The 18998-nt window shown below is 33.5% G+C and overlaps 1 protein-coding gene across 4 annotated transcripts in view; it reads left to right on the forward strand.

Annotated features, from left to right (window-relative positions):
* The window catches only part of Cert1 (ceramide transporter 1), a 111550-nt gene that overhangs the window by 26586 nt on the left and 65966 nt on the right, over positions 1-18998 (forward strand). For all 4 annotated transcript variants that reach the window (XM_015497783.2, XM_048800128.1, XM_048800129.1 and 1 more), the window contains one exon: positions 3374-3490. In XM_015497783.2, the coding sequence (XP_015353269.1) occupies positions 3374-3490 (117 nt within the window). The remainder of the gene's footprint in view (positions 1-3373; positions 3491-18998) is intronic.

Genomic DNA, 18998 nt, shown 5'->3' on the forward strand with positions numbered 1-18998 from the left:
ACCCCCTCACACACCCCCATCCCCTGCTTTTTTTTGGATTAGTTTTCCCATAGATGATTGACTCTTCTTACAGAAGGGATTAGAAGGAGCAAGTATGGGTCCTAGCCTTCTGGGAGTCAAGAAGTTATTTTTACTATGAAGGCTTTGCATTATCTCCTTCACTACTCTCTTTAAAGAGCCCACCCTATGCTGTGTAGAAATGATTTCATATTGCAAGGGGATGGAGAGTGGAGCTTCTGGTTACTGCACAGACTTAAGTAGGCAGTCATCAATGCTTGGGATGGGCATGTGGGATTTCAGGTGCCTACTTGCATCTTTGAATGGCTCAGTCAGTTTTATTTTCAGCCTCACCCATGTCTTCACCCTTAGGGCTAGGTTCCCTCCCTTCTCCAGCATTGCATACAAATTGACTTGGTTCTTTTGTGTTCTTTTCTCTTGTAGATATTTAATTTTCAGCTTTCTCAAACCTACCAAGTCAATTACTACATTCCATTACTTTACTTTGTATTTTTTTTTAAGAGAGAGAGAGAGAGAGAATTTTTTAATATTTATTTTTTATTTTCGGCGGACACAACATCTTTGTTTGTTGTGGTGCTGAGGATCGATCGAACCAGGGCCGCACGCATGCCAGGCGAGCGCGCTACCGCTTGAGCCACATCCCAAGCCCAACTTTGTATTTTCACTTGTGTATTTATGCTTCTTTTGTCCTATAAGGTTATTGATAGATAATGGATGTAAGAACCATATATTCATTTCACCTTTTGGAATATTTTTTATCTTTAACAGTGAATGCTGACATGAGATAACATAAGACCCACCTATTGTAGATGACTGTCTTCTGTAGCATGTATTCTCAGTTGTAGTGACACCTTGGTTATTAGGGGAATGAAACCTTAGATATTACAGTGGTTTGTGGTTTTAAAAAAAACTGGCAGACAAAATCTTATTCTATACTATTTCTTGGAGGAGGGAGGGTCTGTGGGAATCATATAAAATGATTGAGAAATAATGACTAGCATTTCCTTTATTCACAGAATGTCTTTGTATTGATCTTTTTGGATCGGTTCTTCCAGGTTGTAGTATATTTTTTTGCTAAATTTGTTGCATTCTCATCTTTGAAAGCACCATTTAAGATATTTGCTTTTCCTTTCTTGTCTACTCCTTATAGCCAAATATTGCTTAATGTGACACTTTCTGAGAAATGTGTAATTAGGTACTTCATTAATTCTATAAATATCCTTCAGTGTACTTACACAAACCTTGAATGGTATAGGTCACTTAGTGTGTCCTCTGATGCAATAAACTACTGGTAGTATAATAATGACATATCTTTTTTACAATAAAATTGTTTTTAAGTAAGTAGTTGAAATACGCCAAAAATTAAGAAATATAGTATGGTAAATGCTTAAACTAGTAACATACCTTATGTTATCTATTTATGTTATACTAGTCATTTATTATCTTACCAAATATTATATACTGTACATAATTGTTATCTTTAATTTATTCTCTTGAACATGTTTGAATTTATTCTCTTAAACACAAATTTTGCACATTTGGTAAGACCAAATCTGTCATTTTCTTCACTTATAGACTATTTCTCTTATTAAATTTACAACTTCTTTGTTCACAAACTTTTTATATATTTTGATAAATCATGCATATCTTTCATGTATCTGTTTTGCAAATTGATGATAAAATTGGTTCTTTGTGTGTATAGAAAAGTTTTTGCTGAAATTAGTAAATTATGAACTTTTATTTTTCTAAAGCTTTAATGAGGATATTGAACACAACACAAAAACATTTTGAGATATAGGGGGATGGAAATATAACAAGAAAGATCATGGAGTGAAAGTTTAAAAACCTCTGTGTTAACTTACAACAATAGACTGAGGTGGAGAGCTTTCCTAATGTATTTGAGGCCCTGGATTAGATCCCAGCACTGCAAAAAAAATTAATTAATTAAAAATTTTAAAATAAAAAAATAGACTCATTATTTTTAATTTCTTTACTTTGTTCTTAATATAGTATTATATTGCATTTCCTCTAAGAAGTTGTTCTCAGTAACTAGGCACCATTATTCAAATATGTGAATGTATAGCATGCAGTTAAATTTATAGCCATTATTTTCTTTATGAATGTTAAACAAGAATATAAAACATACATTTTACATGACTTAATTGTACATACTGAAGTAGGGTATGCATTATCTTGTTTTTCTCTTTTACTTCTTTTTTCCCCTTTTACTTCTTCGTAGCATACTTTCCTTCCACTGTAGCACTGTGAGGCCCAGCACATAGTAACTCAGGCAGTGTTTAATTTGTGTGTTTAGCCAATCAGAACCATGATTTTTTTTTTTTGTCTTAAAAGAGAAATTATTTCATAGGCTAAAGAACATTGTGGAGTTTTATTGTTTTTGCTAAATAAATTGATAAAGAAATGAAAGGTTGATGTTGTTAAAGGAGGAAAAGAGTAAACAATAATCCCCGGAGGTACAACTTTGTAGATTTTATTCAACCAATAAGTTTGTTATTACCCTGAACAGAGAGGATTCTCTCCCCTTTAAGGATAAGATTGCACACAGGAAAGGAAATTGATTCCACCCTACCTAGTAGAAGAGGTGGTAAATGTGGTCTAATCATGTCATATTTTAATTCATTTATTGGGGAAAAATAAGATTATAAAACATTCATTTTACATATTCATATGAAGAGTCTAAAGCACAGAATCAAAAGTTGGCATTTTCACTGGATGCTTCTACTGTGGTGCAGAGAGTTTCCTCTGGCTTTCTCACATAGGTCTTGTAATGTTCATTTTATTTTTGCTCTTCTTTGGAAGCTGTTCTGGCTGTCACTGTCAAAGACATATAAAAGCCTAGCATTTAATTTTAGATATTATGGGAGAAGTATTAAAACTATTTTATCTTGTTTTGTTAAATTTTATAATATTTAATAAAATAAAGTTATTCCTAATGGGAATTTACTTTTGAATAATAGAGTAAGGAAAAAGATAGTAAATGTCTTTCTGAAACTTACTTTTGTCCCTTTCAAAAATTGTGCTTTTGGAGGTGTTCCTACTAATTAAGCTAACTTGAAGTATTTGATGAACAATGTTAATTTTGTTTTTAAAATAGTTGTTCATGGTTTATGTGTCAAGTCATTTGTAGGAATAGTGAATGAAACTTGGACTTGGTAACTATGACATGTTTTCTGTTATCTGAAACATCTTTAAAGAAGTTATTTGAGAAAAAAAATTAACGAATAACAAGTCTCCCAGCAGCACAGAATGAGGATGCTTATGTTTTTGCTATAGGATATAGTACTTTTAAGAATATAGCTAGCTTTGCTTTTCATTTTCTTCGTTTTCTCCACAGCCTCATGATTTTGATGAATGTCGATTTGATATTAGTGTAAATGATAGTGTCTGGTATCTTCGTGCTCAGGACCCAGATCATAGACAGCAGTGGATAGATGCCATAGAACAGCACAAGGTAAGAGCTCTGTATTTATTGTTCATGGAGGATTAATCCTGGTGATAACTTCTTTAAAGCAATCTTGATATGCTATTATTTAAAACTTGAGCATTATATGAGCTATAAAGACTGAAATAGTACAGATGTAAATTTTTGAAATAATTTCATTTCTAATTTTGATTTACACTAAGGTTTTGTTAGAATGAATATTTTTCATTGTTGATTGAAACAAAATATATCCTGTTTCACTAAGCATACCTTAATTTTTATGTTGGGATTGGCTTTATAATAAATACCTTTTTAAATGATCTAAGGAAAAAGGATTTTTGAAATAACATTAGATTGTAAAACTCTAATATGTAAAAGCTTTAATGTTAATTTTTTAAGTCACATTAAACCATTTGGGTAGGTTCTTAATGCAAACATTTTAAAATTATTTAATCTTTATAAATACAAAGCTATTTAATGATAATCATACAAAAAGTTTTTTGATATAATTATGTAAGCCACATTATTATAATTTAAAACTAATCTTTGACTATTGCTATTAGTAAATGGTAAGCAGACTAAAGAAACACATTGATATTAATAAATCTGCCTTATTAGCTAATTCAGTAATACAATAAAACAAGATATAAGTAAAGTTTTAAAATCACCATGCCATTCTTAAGTGTGACTTAAGAGAACTTTATGCCTGTTCACATTCTTGTCTGTACTTGCTCGTATGGGTTTCACAGACTTCTAGTTGAAACACCTGTTTTGGTTATTTTTATCAGTCATAGCACATACGTACTACAAAACAAGAAAAACCCGTCTGGTCTAAAATGCCATATGCACATCTTCTTGATATTTATCATTTGTTTTCTTTATTGATTTATTATGAGTCTTCCTCAACATAAAGAAAACTTGACTATGATGAATTTCTCTTTTTTTTTTTTTTTAGGTTGAGTACTATATTGATTTAAAATTTCTAAGTCTTAATTATCTTGGTATTATTACTACAGAAAAGAGAATAAACATGGAAAAATGAGAACCATTTTTATATTATTTAAAAGAGATAATGAACTCAGAATTCCAGAATCTCAGTGATTTGGAGCCAGGCTGACCTGGATTGAAACATAGGAGCTTCTGCCACTTGTGACATTGGGCATGGAATTAACTAACCTCTTCATGTGTATTCTAAGCTGTCAAGGGTGGTATTTCTGCCTAAAGTTACAGTAAGGAATAAATGACATATAATGTTATTTACCAACGTGACTATATATCCCTATTTATGGCATGGTGGAAAGAGCGAGGGTGTTGAAGTCAAACTAAATTCAATAAATTATACCATGTTGTTTCTGGAATAAGTGTTTTACATTAAGTGAGAGTAGCTAAATGTACATATAAGGAGGAGAGTGGACTATTTTCATATATTTAATCAGAGCCAGTCCTTTTACTGGTGATTAAAGATGTTATTAAGTAGAACTCATTTCTGTATTTTTAATGAGATGACCTTTTGAAGTCTTAATCAGTTGATTTAGATTTAAGACTAGTGTTTTTTGTGTGTTTTAATTAAATCATTTTTATTTTGCTCACCTTCCTCAGTAAAGTCCAGCAGAAATTCCCATTTTTATCTTCTCTTTTGAGTAAAGATGAATGCATGAAGCATATATTTCTTTCATATATTGTGGATTTTTTTGCCTCATTGAAAATTGGTTAGATAAATCTTTCTTAGAACAATGGGTTTTAAGTTAAGATTACACATTTTTGGTAATTTTTAAGTTCCTGGAAGAAGGATTCAACTGCATGGTTGCAAATATATTGCACAGACTTTCCCTTTCTTATTTCTAGAGATCATTGATTCATAGACAAAGAAATTATTATTATTAATAATTATTTATTGCACAAAAGTAAAGTGATATGTGCCAACAAAGCAGCACATCAGTGAATTTTTAAGTAAAATATAAACTCTGAAAATAATATTCAACTAACATAGGAGGGAGAGATTTCCAATGCTATCACCAGATATATATCAGCAAAGTTTTACTTTTTCCTTAATACCCAGGGATAGGGAGAGAGATGTTTCCTGATTCATTCTTCAGTATCATTTAGTAATATTGAGTTTTGAGCCTAAATTTAGTAATTTTACCATTTAAGCATCCATTGTTGTCTTAATCTTCAATATTAATATCAAAATGTTAAGGTGTGATGATGATAGGATAAGTGTACTATGAGTTTTATTAGCTCTCTGGCATCCTGAAAAGTATGGAAAGTATGGTTTTACAGAAGGGGAAATTGGTTTAGATTAAAATTAAGTACCTTGCTTGAGACTATACTGTCCTTAGTTCATGATGTTTTAGGATTTGATTTTGTGTTAATTCTCTTTTCTAACAGTTGTTAGAAAACACTTCCCGTAAATCACCTCTTAGTGTATCGTCTGTCTCTTACCTATTAAAAGACAAATATGAATTCCTCTTTTTGCTCATGGACTGTCAAAAGACAGAGTAATGTTGTATTGGTTAGTGCTTCAGTATTAGATTCTGGAGTCTGGCAAATATGGATTTGAATCCTGGAATTACTGTGTACTAGTTGTAGGAGAAAGGTCACAATATGCCATATAGCTATGTGCCATGTAGCTATATGCCATATAGCTAGAGGGAGAAAGGTCACAATATGCCATATGTTACCATCCCCAAACAAAAACAAATAAGCAAAATAACCCAATAATAATAAACCAAGAGTTGTACTTCACAATTAGCCTGGGTTCCCATATTTCAGCTCATTCTGTTATATTTGTAATTAACATCTCCAGACAGAACATTTGGAACAGTAGACCTATCTTTTTTTTTATTGTTCTGATGGTATTGGGTAGGCCTTCAGAATTGTTTTTTCTTCCGTTCTTTTTTTCCCCCATTTTTTTTCTTAGAGTTTCCATGCAGGTTTTAGTAATGTTTTCAAAATCCAAGAGATTGAAACCTCTGTTTGCTATATTCAAGGTTTCTGTCGTCTTCTGAGCCCTCCTTCAGACTCTGCCTTGAGAAGGAAGGCTAGACTTTGCTTCCATTTATTTCTAGACTGACATCTCAGGATACCAGACTTTCTGTCATAGTGAAATAATCTTATTTCTTGAATCCTTTTCATTTTTAAAGCTGTTTGAGGCTTTACCTTAAAATATATTTTTAATAAATTTTAAAAGTGTTTATGAATATGAAAAAATAAAATGAAAAATTTCTCCCATGCAACAGAAAAAAAATGTTAGAAGAAGAGGTTGAAGGTTTCTGTTCCATCCTTCCAAGAGGCCTTTCTGCTTATTATAATAAACTTTTATGTATTGATACATCTCACTTGCTCCCTGCCCGCCACCTACACACACGCATACACACAAAACAGAAGTTCTATCTTCAGAACATGTTCGATAATAATGGTGATGGTGGTAATATTAGCTAACATTTTTGAGGATGAATGTATGCCTGATGGGATGATTCTGGAATTACTGTGTACTACCTGTGTGACCTTAAAAAGTTAACTATAGGAAGAAAGGTCACAATATGCCATATGTTACCATCCCCAAAGAAAAACAAACAAGCAAAATAACCCAATCCACACATTTTATCCATACATTTATGAGCATTATTATCCTATTTTTATAGATTGTTTTTGAGGCAGAGAAAGGCTAAGTAACTTGTCCAAAATAGTTAGTAAAGGAACTGGTATTCACACTAGGTTTATCCAACCTGAGAACCAGGGCTTTTGACCAAGTGCTTCTTCCATCTTATAAAAATGTATTTATGTGAAATATATTTTGTTAACTTAAATCATGGACTGCTTATCACAACATTCATATATTTTTCTTATCTATGGTGTTATGTTAGACTACAAGCTCCTTAAAGGCTTAGACATAATATAATTAATTAGGAATCGGCAAAGCACTGGTCACATAAAATTTGCAGTTGAAATAATATACAGTATTTTAAAACATTTTATGGGGAAATTATTTGGAGGATTTTCTGTCCCTTCAAATGTTTACTGACAAATACATTACGGATTTATACTCTTCCAGAATAACTTGTTCACTAAAAAGAAAAGTCTTAGATAATTCTCTAATTCATATTTTCTCCATATATTAGAAATTGCATAATTTAGTATGACATTAAAGAGTAGCCCCTGCAGGAGAAAGGTATTCCCAAAGTTATTCTTAAATTCAGAGACTCTTTTTCAATTTAATACATAGAAAAGTATATATATATATATATATATATATATATATATATATTAGAATGTTAGTTTTATTATGAAATTATGTGCTGACTTTTTCAAGTAATATACATTAATATTCTGCATTTAGTTATCCTGAGACAACACTGAATAAATTATTTCTGAAGATGGGATTTTATTTTGGTTTTTTAAAATCTCTTCATCATCTCCCATATTACCATTCAAATGAGATAGTGTTTGTAAAAATTCTTTATAAAGTAAAATCTATATTAATGTTAAGATGGTTGGGTTTTGTTTTTTTTTTTTTGCTTAAATGCTCATTTTTCTAATAAAGATTATCAAAGGGCGTATCTGTACATTTTCTCACTGGTTTCTAATCAACAAAATGTTATAAATCATGTATAGATTTATATTATTAAAAGAAATTTAAGATCATTCCTAGAATTTTTTTATAATAAGAGTACATATGATGTTGATTTGAAGTTTCTGTTTTTTATGAAAGAAATGCACTCTCCCACCCCAACTCCCCATAAAACCAAACAGATAGGCTTTCCTGGCACTAGTATATTTAGGAATCCTCTTGATAAAGTTAAGTTTTGGGGCTCAGACATAGTTTGTGGTAATCATGATATTTCTTTATTTTCACATGGGAGCAACCATAGCAGATCCCCAAATTTTGGTAATCATGGGCCATTCAGAGATTTTCTCCACATTGTGAAAATTATCCAGGTCATGAGGAACTATAGCGAAGTAAATAATTAGGGAGGAAGATTCCAAGTAGTAAATTTTTACAGATACTGATTTTCTGTAGTAGGAATCTACAGACTCTTTTTTCTCAATATAATATTTGTGGATTTGTTTCTGTTCATTTGTGAAGACCTGATTTATGTGTGAAGCATCATTGAATACTTTCAAAAGAAAGATTTATTCTCAGTCTGAGGAAATTATGTGGAAAACAGTTTTTGAAAAGGAGTTCATACATTTACTTGAAAAGTGTGGGAAAAAAAATCTTCCTTTGGCAAACAGTTTCCATGGATTGAACCATTTTTATGATACTCAAGACTCCTAAATGATGCCAAGACTTTTTAAAACTTTGTCACTGTGCCGGGCACAGTGATGCCCGCATGTAATCCCAGTAGTTCGGGAGGCTGAGGCAGGAGGATTGCAAGTTCAAAGCTAGCCTCAGCAAAACAGCAAAGTGCTAAGCAACTCAGTAAAACTGGGCTGGTTGACTGTCCCTGAGTTCAATCCCCAGTACCAAAAAAATAAATAAAAAGCATAAACATGTCACTGGGACTATATAACTCAGTGATAGAGGTTTAATTCCTATACTGCAAATAAAAAAGAAAAAAATAGTGTTGGCTATTTGCCATAAAGAAAAGTTTTCCCCATGCTATCTCTGGATCAGTTTCACTTTGCTACAATTTTTCTAATTTTAGGAGCAATTTGTTCTTGACACCTTGAACTTCTTTTGTCTTAAAATTTGACATTGTCTTAGGAAACTTTAAAATAGATAAATATTTGTTCCCCAGAACCAAGGCCAGGGGACAAAGGAGCTAGATAGCAGAACTACCTGTTGGCACTTAGCAGTTTTTAAATATCAAGGTCATGTTCAATCATATCATCTTTTTGTGTGCCAATTTTAATCAACTATAATATTAGAAAAATTTTTAACCACTATATGGATCCTTCTATATTTGTCTACATTATAAATTATTACCATATAAACTTAGATTAAAATTCAAATCTGTTTAATTTGCCAAAGCTTTAGAATGCAAATATAAAGCTCAGTACAATAGCACATACCTATAATCTCAGCTATTTAGGAGGTTAAGGGAGAAAGATCTCAATTTCTAGCCCATCCTGGGCAAGTTAATGAGACCTTGTATCAAAACCAAAATAAAAAGGGCTGTAGCTATAGCTAAGTGGCATTGCACTGCTTTTGATTGCCTCCCCGCAAGTACTGGAGGAAAATGCAAATATAAATTTTTTTTTTTATTATAATGAGTAATTTCATTAGTGTATTAAAACTTGCCCACTTACCTATTTGGGTAATGGTGGAAGAAAGAAGTTAAAATCTATTTTACTTCCCCTTTAAGAGTTTTAAATTTTGAGGGAAGGGCAAATATAGTAGCTGCCAGAATAGTTAGAACCCTACCATTTTCTCAGATAAGTTGTGGAAAAATTACTATATAGAATCACAACTGACCTAAGTACAAAGAAACCTCATTTTACCACTGAATGTTTTGCTCTTTAAGATCAGAAATTGGATTAGTTTTTAATAGTGGGAGTTAATCACTAAATTGCATGTAGCAATCCATGTCATTTTGTTAGTAAATGATTTTTTTCTTTTTTAAAACAACTAAATTTAGGCTGTTTTCACACTATCAGCCCTGCTGAGGTTGATGAAATCAAGGAGGAAAACAAGGTGCCCAGCCTCTTTAATATTTGTCGTGTTCTAGAGTAAAAATAATACAACTCTCAAGGGCTTGTAAAGGAACTTTATTTTTTTAAATTTATATTTATCAGTTTTATATTTATCAGTTGTTGCTTGCTATTTTTTTGAAAGATGGATTCATCTGAACCAACATCTACAATTTGAACTTCTTTTACCCATATGCTTAATAAAGTACATCATCTTAGAAGGAACAATGATCAGTAATTTGTGGGGTTTTCAGCTGCGTTCTTCTGTGTAGAAAGGTGGTTATCTTTTATCAAGTTGGCAAAAAAGATTTGGAAATATTTTATATTGAACAGTAAGGAAAGACAGTATTGAGATTGCTAACTAATATATATTGTATAACTAGTTGAAGAAATATAACGTGACAAGATCCTATGTCTTGCCAGGGAATTTCTCAGAAATCAGTATAATGAGTTTAAAAAACTTATTTAAGGGAAGGGGGGAAGTAGGCCAGAGTTTGGCTATGTAACTCAGTAAGCACTTGCCTTGCGTTTTACAGAGCCCTGGGTTCAGTTCGTAGCACAGGTTCAGATGGTGGAGGGAGCTAAAATATTTGAACTCATAGATCCAAATAGTTAATAAACATATGCAAATATGTCATACCATTGGTTATTCCTGTAGTGCAAATTTAAACCTCAGTGAACTCTACCACTGTACATCCACTGAATAGCTTAAGGAAGGAAGGAAGGAAGGGAGGGAGGGAAAGCTTAAAACCAGGTGTTGGTGAGGATGTGGAGCATCACATACATTGCTAATGGCAGTTGAGCAAATACTTTGGGGAAAAAAATTGGCAGTGCTTACTAAAATTGAACATAGATGTCTACTAAGATCAAATGAATATTGAAAATTTGAAGATCCCAGAAATGTTGTTGTCATAATTTTGACTAAACCCTTTAGGTTACAGAGAAAAGGCAATAGTCTGTTCCAAGAACAATGATAAAATTACCCCAAACCAAGAAAGTTTAGAATGCCTTCTTGTGGAGAACGTTCCTGTTGTATACTTAATTTTTGTGTGGTCTTATTGTTAACAAAACACAATTACTGTCTAATCACCTGCCCCCAGCTAGATAATGTAGGTTATTTTCATCTTCTTATGTCTTTTATCTGTCATGGTTCCTGTTTATTCATAAATTTTGCTCTCTTATTCTATCTTTGGTTCTTGTTTCCTTAGTTTGTCATGACCTTTTCCCTATCTCTTAGTTCAGCTTCAACCCTTCCTGGATTTCTTGGAATTTCTCAAAGTTTAAAAAAAAAAACTAATTTCTTTTTCATACCAGGTTATTATGCATTGGCCATCCTATCCAGTTATAGTTAATTGTGTAATTATCTGCATAAAGGAAAGAATAGGGTTGGCAGTTACACAAGTGTAATGTCCTAGAAATGTATTTTATAATTTAGTATAAATTTACTAGTTTTGCAGTAATCAGGAGGGAAGATTTCTAATAGCCATTACGACCGATAGGATTCTTTTTTGTATTTTTTATGTGGAAAGTAATGGTGGATGGGATGATTTACACATTGACAGCAGAGGAAACTGTTTTTCTAACTTTACTTACTGAGTATATTGGACATTAGCTAGGAGAAAATGTTTATTTAAAAATCAGGAACTTAAAACTACTCTTCATAAAATAATTCTTTTTTAGCAAATAATTTTATTTTGTTTATATTGTCTTTATTGCCTGGCAGATATTCTTTGTTTGATATTGAAGTGTGAAAAATAACATTGGGGTAGGGACAGTAGGAATAGGTATTAAATGAATGTCCTACAGGTTAATGTTATTGTATTTGAAAATTAGTCTTGTTTTTCAATCACATAGGAATTCCATGTACTTAACAGATAAGATGAGGTCAGTGATAGGGATGCTTATATTAGTATTCACTTTTAACCCTTTGTCATTTTCAGTAATACCTCTCTGATCAGTTGATGATAGAAGGAATAATTAGATATTGCAAAGTGTTTTTTAATTTTCACAGAAGAAGCCTTCCAATGGTGTTATTCCCATTTTACATGCAAATGAAATTTAATGGATTATGGGAACATTGATCAGTGAGTAGTAACATTGTAATATCCTCCTTTTTTTAATGGTTGCATAGTTGAAAACTAAATCATTAGGGCCGGGGTTGTGGCTCAGTGGTAGAGCGCTTCCCTAGCATGCATGAGGCACTAGGTTCAATCCCCGGCACCACATAAAAATAAAACAAAATAAAGGTATTGTGTCCATCTACAATTAAAAAAAAAAATACTTAAACAAAAACTAAATCATTAGTCAACCTTATTTAAAAAAGAAAAAAAACTTACCTGTACAGTTAGGTCAGACAATTTTTAAAAATTTTTTATTTGCTTTTTTTAGTTATACTTGACAGTAGAATGTATTTTGACATATATACATGGAGTATAAAATCCCATTTTTGTGGTTGTACATGATATATAGAGTTTACACTGTTGTGCATTTATATATGAACTAGGCAAGTTATGTCAAATTCATTCTACTGTCTTTCCCATTTCCATCTCTCCTTCCTTTTCCACACTTTGCCCTGTCCAATCTGGTGAATACACCACCCCCTTTCAACTTCTTTCTTCAGGGTTCTGTAGTTTTCATTGTAGAGGTCTTTCACCCCTTTTGTTAGATTGAGTCCCAAATATTTTATTTATTTTTGAGGTTATTGTGAATAGGGTAGTTTTCCCAATTTCTCTTTAGGTGGATTCATCACGGACGAATAGGAATGCAATTGATTTATGGGTGTTAATTGTATATCCTGCTACTTTGCTGAATTCATTTATGAGTTCTAGAAGTTTTCTAGTGGAGTTTTTTGGGTCTTCTAAGTATAGAATCATGTTGTCAGCAAAAAGGGATAGTTTGAGTTCTTCTTTTCTTATTTTTATCCCTTTAATTTTTTTTTGTTGTTGTTGTTGTTTCTGTCTAATTGCTCTGTTAGAAGTGGTGAAAGAGGGCATCTCTTTCTTGTTCCAGTTTTTAGAGGGAATGCTTTCAATTTTCTCCATTTAGAATAATGTTGGCCTCAGGTTTAGTATATATAGCTTTTACAATGTTGAGGTATGTTCCTTCTATCCCTAGTTTTTTTAGTGTTTTGAGCATGAATGGATGCTGTATTTTGTCAAATGCTTTTTCTGCATCTGTTGAGATAATGGTGTGATTCTTGTCTTTAAGTCTATTGATGGTGATGAATTATGTTTATTAATTTCCATGTGTTGAACCAAACTTGTATCCCTGGGATGAATCCCACTTGATCATGATGCACTATCTCTTTAATATGTTTTGTATACAATTTGCCAGTATTTTATTAAGAATTTTTGCATCTATTATGCAAATGATGTTGGTTTGAAATTTTCTGTCCTTGACGTGTCTTGTCTGGTTTTGGAATCAGGATGATACTAGCTTCATAGGATGAGTTTGGAAGGGTTCCCTCCTTTCTACTTCATGGAATAATTTGAGGAATATTGATGTTAGTTATTCTTTAAAGGTCTGGTGTAACTTGGCTAAGAATCCGTCTGGCCTTTTTTTTCTTGGTAGGCTTTTGATGGCCTCTTCAATTTCATTGCTTGAATTTATAGATCAGACAATTCTTATCAAGTATTTTAAAATCATTCTTAACAATAGTTTTCTTATATACATTTTATTGGCTTCTCCCACCCTTGGGTGCGTTTTTTGTTTGGTTTTGATTTTTTTTTTTTTTTTTTTTTTTTTTTTTGTGGGGGATGTACTGGGAATTAAACCAAGGGGCACTTAACCACTGAGCCACGTCCCCCTTTTTAATTTTTTTTCCAAACAGGGTCTCACTGAGTTGCTTAGGGTCTTCCTAAATCATTGGGGCTGGCTTTGAACTCATGAGCCTCCTGCCTCAGCTCCAGAGCCACTGGGATTACAGGCATGCCACTACACATGTACCTCCCTTGTTTTTTTAAAACTAATAGTTTTCATTAAAAGGGGAAAAATACAAAAACTACCCTCAGTCTCATAACCCAACAGTTACTCTTTATTTTGCTATATTTTCTTACTCTGTGTACATTTCCCCAAAAAAACATTATAGGTGGAGAAAAGATTTAGAGAAGCTGGCACGGAAAAAAGAATCAGAAGTCTATCTCTCCACCTGGGAAAGTGGCAGAATCTATCTGATGTAACTATTTTGTAACTTTGGAGGCTATTGAAGGCTTGTAACTTCAGGAAAATGGTAGCACTTAAATGGTAAATTGCTGATGATTTTGGTTGATTTCAGCTCCATCCCCATGGCAAGCAGATGACCATGTTCCTTGAGCAACCTGTACTGCGGCTTGTGGGAGCCAGGGTGGGCACAAAGAACCCTGTCTTCCAAATTTCTGGATCTGTGCTCCAAACTCTGATTGCTGCTCTTATAATCACAGAGTCCTAGACAAAGACTTGAGCAACCATTGTTGTTTTGCCTCCTTCCCCCGCATTATGGCAAGATCCTTTCCTTCCAGCCAAAGTGATTTTCAGGGTATTTAAAAGGCCAGTATATTCTTTTTCCTTCATTTTTATTTTTTTTCCCCATTTTGAGGACCAACATTTAAGATATTTTTTTAAAAAACTGGGAGAAATTAGAAAGTGACTGCATGTATAGGGAAAGGCACAAGTTCAGAAAAGACCTAAGAATACCTTACCTTTACACCTTGGGCTGATTTTTCGCACAGAAACCTCCTATAACACTAAAACACACAAATACAGTTATAAAAACAGTAAACCCTGGGGAAAGGGGAGAATCCAGTTTCCAGACTTGCCACACTATTAGATTTAAGGGTTCCCAGTTTTCAAAAACAACAAGAATGAAAAAAAAAAAAAAAAGCAAACCAAAAAACATAGTTTATACAAAGAAACAGGAAAGTTTGACCCTTTCAAAGAAAAAAAATGTAATCAATAGAAACTGCCCCTAAAAAAGATCTGATGGCTAATCAACTACCATAATGATGTTCAAAATAATTAAAAAAGGAGAATCTGAAGAAAACAGAAATGTCAAGTAAGAGAAAACCTAGGGCTAGGGTTATGGATCAGTGGTAGAGTGCTTGCCTAGCATGTAGCACTGGGTTCAATCCCTGGAACCATAGAAATATAAACAAATACAATAAAGGTATTGTGTCCATCTATAATAAAAAAAAATTTTGAGAGAGAAAACCTAAAAAGAAAGAAGAAAGAAATTCTAGAGCAGAAAATTACAATAATGAAATGAAAAATTCACTAAAGGAATTCAAAGGCAGATTTGAGCAAATGGAATCAGTGAAGTTGAATATATCACAATGGAAATTTTTCTGAGTAACAGAATGAAAAGAGGTTGAAGAAAAGGGAACAGACTGGTAAACCAATGGTATAGAATAGTGGGCATAGAGACTAACCCACAAAATTACAATTATCTTATATTAGACAAAGGTACCAAAAACATGCATTGGAGAAAAGATAGCCTCTTTGCCGCAGTCTGGCTGGGCACAGTCAGGAGCCACTTGTCAAAAGAAACTAACTTTATTTTTAGAACCACACACGCCAAACAAAACAGCCTCTCAGGAAAAACCCTCAGAGCCTCAACTGCCACCACCGGCTTTCCACAAGCCTCTCTCTCCCACACAAGCTTCTCTCCACCTCCCACAATCCTCCTGCTCTTGAGGCCGATTGGCTGGGTCACGTGGGCGGAGCCAAAAAAAAGTCCCCCAATGAGCAGCTCCGTGGTCTGAAAGGGCAGGGAAACAGCCCAATGAGCATCACCGCAAAGGAGCCAATCAGCTAGATGTTGCTGGGGCGGCTGTGAGCCAATCATCAGCCGGCAGCTGGAAGTTTGCTGGCAGCTGGAAGTTTGCTGGGGCCCCTTCGGCTGTGGCTCTCAACACTTCTTCAACAAATGGTGCTGGAAAAACTGGAAATTCATATGCAACAAAATGAAATTAAACCCCTGTCTCTCACCATGCACAAAACTCAACTCAAAATGGATCAAGGACTTAGGAATAAAACCAGAGACCCTGCATCTAATAGAAGAAAAGGTAGGCCCTAATCTCCATCATGTGGGATTAGGCCCCAATTTTCTTAATAAGACTCCTTTGGCGCAAGAATTAAAATCAAGAATCAATAAATGGGATGGATTCAAACTAAAAAGTTTCTTCTCAGCAAAAGAAACAATCTGTGAGGTGAATAGAGAACCTACATCTTGGGAGCAGATCTTTACACCTCACACATCAGATACAGCACTAATCTTAGGGTATATAAAGAACTCAAAAAGTTAAACACCAAAAAAACAAATAACCTAGTCAATAAATGGGCCAAGGACCTGAACAGACACTTCTCAAAAGATGGTACACAATCAATCAACAAATATATGAAAAAATGTTCATCATCGCTAGCAATTAGAAAAATGCAAATCAAAACCACTCTAAGATTTCATTTCATTCCAGTCAGTATGGCAGCTATTATGAAGACGAATAACAAGTGTTGGTGAGGATGTAGGGGAAGAGGTACACTCATACACTTCTGGTGAGACTGCAAATTGGTACAGCCAATATGGAAATCACTATGGAGATTTCTTGGAAATCTGGGAATGGAACCACTGTTTGACCCAGCTATTCCTCTCCTCGGTCTATACCCAAAGAACTTAAAAACAGCATACTAGAGGGACACAGCCACATCAATGTTTATAGCAGCACAATTCACCCTAGCTAAACTGTGGAACCAACCTAGATGCCCTTCAATAGATAAATGGATTTTAAAAAAATGTGGTGTATATATATATATATATATATATATATACACACACACACACACACACACACACATACATACAATGGAGTATTACTGAGCAATAAAAGAATAAAATCATGGCATTTGCAGGCAAATGTTGGAGTTTAGTTCACCAATCCCAAAAAACCAAGTGCCAAAGGTTTTCTTTGACGTAAGGAGACTGATTCATAGAGGGGTAAGGAGAGGGAGCATGGGAGGAATAAACCAACTAGGGCAGAGGGGTTGAAGGGGAAGGGAGGGGGCATGGGGTTAGAAATGATGGTGGAATGTGATGATCATTATCATCCAAAAAATATGTATGAAGACACAAATTGATGTGAATATACTTTGTATACAACCAGAGATTTGAAAAATCGTGCTCTATATGTGTAATAAGAATTGTAAAGCATTTTGCTGTCATATATAAATAAAAAATAAAAAAAGAAAGAAAGAAAAGGAAACAGACCTGTGGGAGCTCTGGGACACCTTCAAGCAGACCAGCATACACAATGTGTGAGTTCTGGAAGCCGAAGAGAAGGATAGAGGGGCAAAAATGAATATTTAAAGGAATAATGGCTGAAACTCCCCAAATTTGATGAAAGACACAAATGCCAATATCTAAAAAGTTCAGTGGACTCCAGATAATTTAAACCCAGAGATATAAACTAAGACGTATTTTGTGTGTGCATATGTGTATTTTGTGCGTGTTGCTGGAGCTTCAGCCCAGGGCCTTGTACATGCAAGGCAAGCACTCTACCAACTGAGCCTCTACCCTAATACATAATCAAATTTTCAAAAGTCAAAGAATCCTGAAAGTAACTGGAAAGAAGCAACTCATCACATACAAGTGATCCTCACTAAGATCTTCAGCAGATTTCTCATCAGAAACTATGGAGGCTGGTGTATTCTAAGTGCTAAAAGGAAAAGGCTGTCAACGAGAATCCTGTATTTGGCAAAACTGTTCTTTGAAATTGAGATGTTTGCAAATAAATAAAAGCAGGAATTGTTTACCAGTTGACCTGCACTGAAAGAAATGCCTATGAGAGTCCTGCAAGGTAAAATGTAAACTAACGAGATGGTAACCAAAAGTCACATGAAGAAATAAAGATCTCAGTAAAGGTAAGTCAGTATGTGGGCAGTTATGCAAATTAATAGCATTGAAACAATAGTTTGTAATTCTACTTTTTGTTTTCTATATGATTTAAAAGACCATTATATTTTTTCCAAAAACAAATAATAATCTAAAAGCTGGTAGTATTATAACTAGTTCGTAAATCCATGTTTTGTTTTCAGTGTAAAAAACTAATGCATATTTAAAAGACTTATTAGTTAATGTTTTGAGGCACAATTATATCTAATATACATACACTGAATAGCTTGCAAATTCTTCTCAAGTATACATGAGACACTCCCTAGAGTAGATCATGTGTTAGAGTACAAATTAATCTCAATAGATTAAGTTATCATACAAAGTATCTTTTTTGACCACAACTGAAACCAATAACTTGAAGTAAAACTGGAAACTTCACAGTTTAATGTGGAAATTAAACACATTTTTAAATAATCAATGGATCAAAGAATAAATCTCTAAGGAAATTAGGAAATGCTTAGAAACAACTGAAAGTGAAAGTAAGACTGAGATGTTGCACAAAATTAGTGCCCAGTGGCAAATTTATAGGCATAAATGCTTGAAAACCAAAATTTCAAATCAACATCCTAACTTTACAATTTGAGGAAACACAACCTAAACCCAAATCTAGCAGAAGATCAGTAAAATAGAGAATAGAAAATAGAAAAAATTATTGAAACCAAAAGTTGGTTCTTTGAAAAGATACAAAATTGACAAACGTTTAGCTAGAAGAAATAAGAAGAAATGGAGAACACTAAAATTATCAACAGGAGAAATGTCAGTGAGGACATTATATTGCTACTGATTAAATGAAAATAAGAAGGTTTAGGGCTGGAGATGTGGATCAAGCAGTAGCACGCTCGCGTAGCATGCCTGCAGCCTGGGTTCAATCCTCAGCACCACACACAAATAAAGATGTTGTGTCCGCCGAAAACTAAAATATTAAAAATTCATTCATTCATATTCTCTCTCTCTCTCTCTCTCTCTCTCTCCTCCTCCCTCCCTCTC

This window comes from Marmota marmota, unplaced genomic scaffold (genome assembly GCF_001458135.2).
Source record: "Marmota marmota marmota unplaced genomic scaffold, marMar, whole genome shotgun sequence".
Lineage (NCBI taxonomy): Eukaryota > Metazoa > Chordata > Mammalia > Rodentia > Sciuridae > Marmota > Marmota marmota.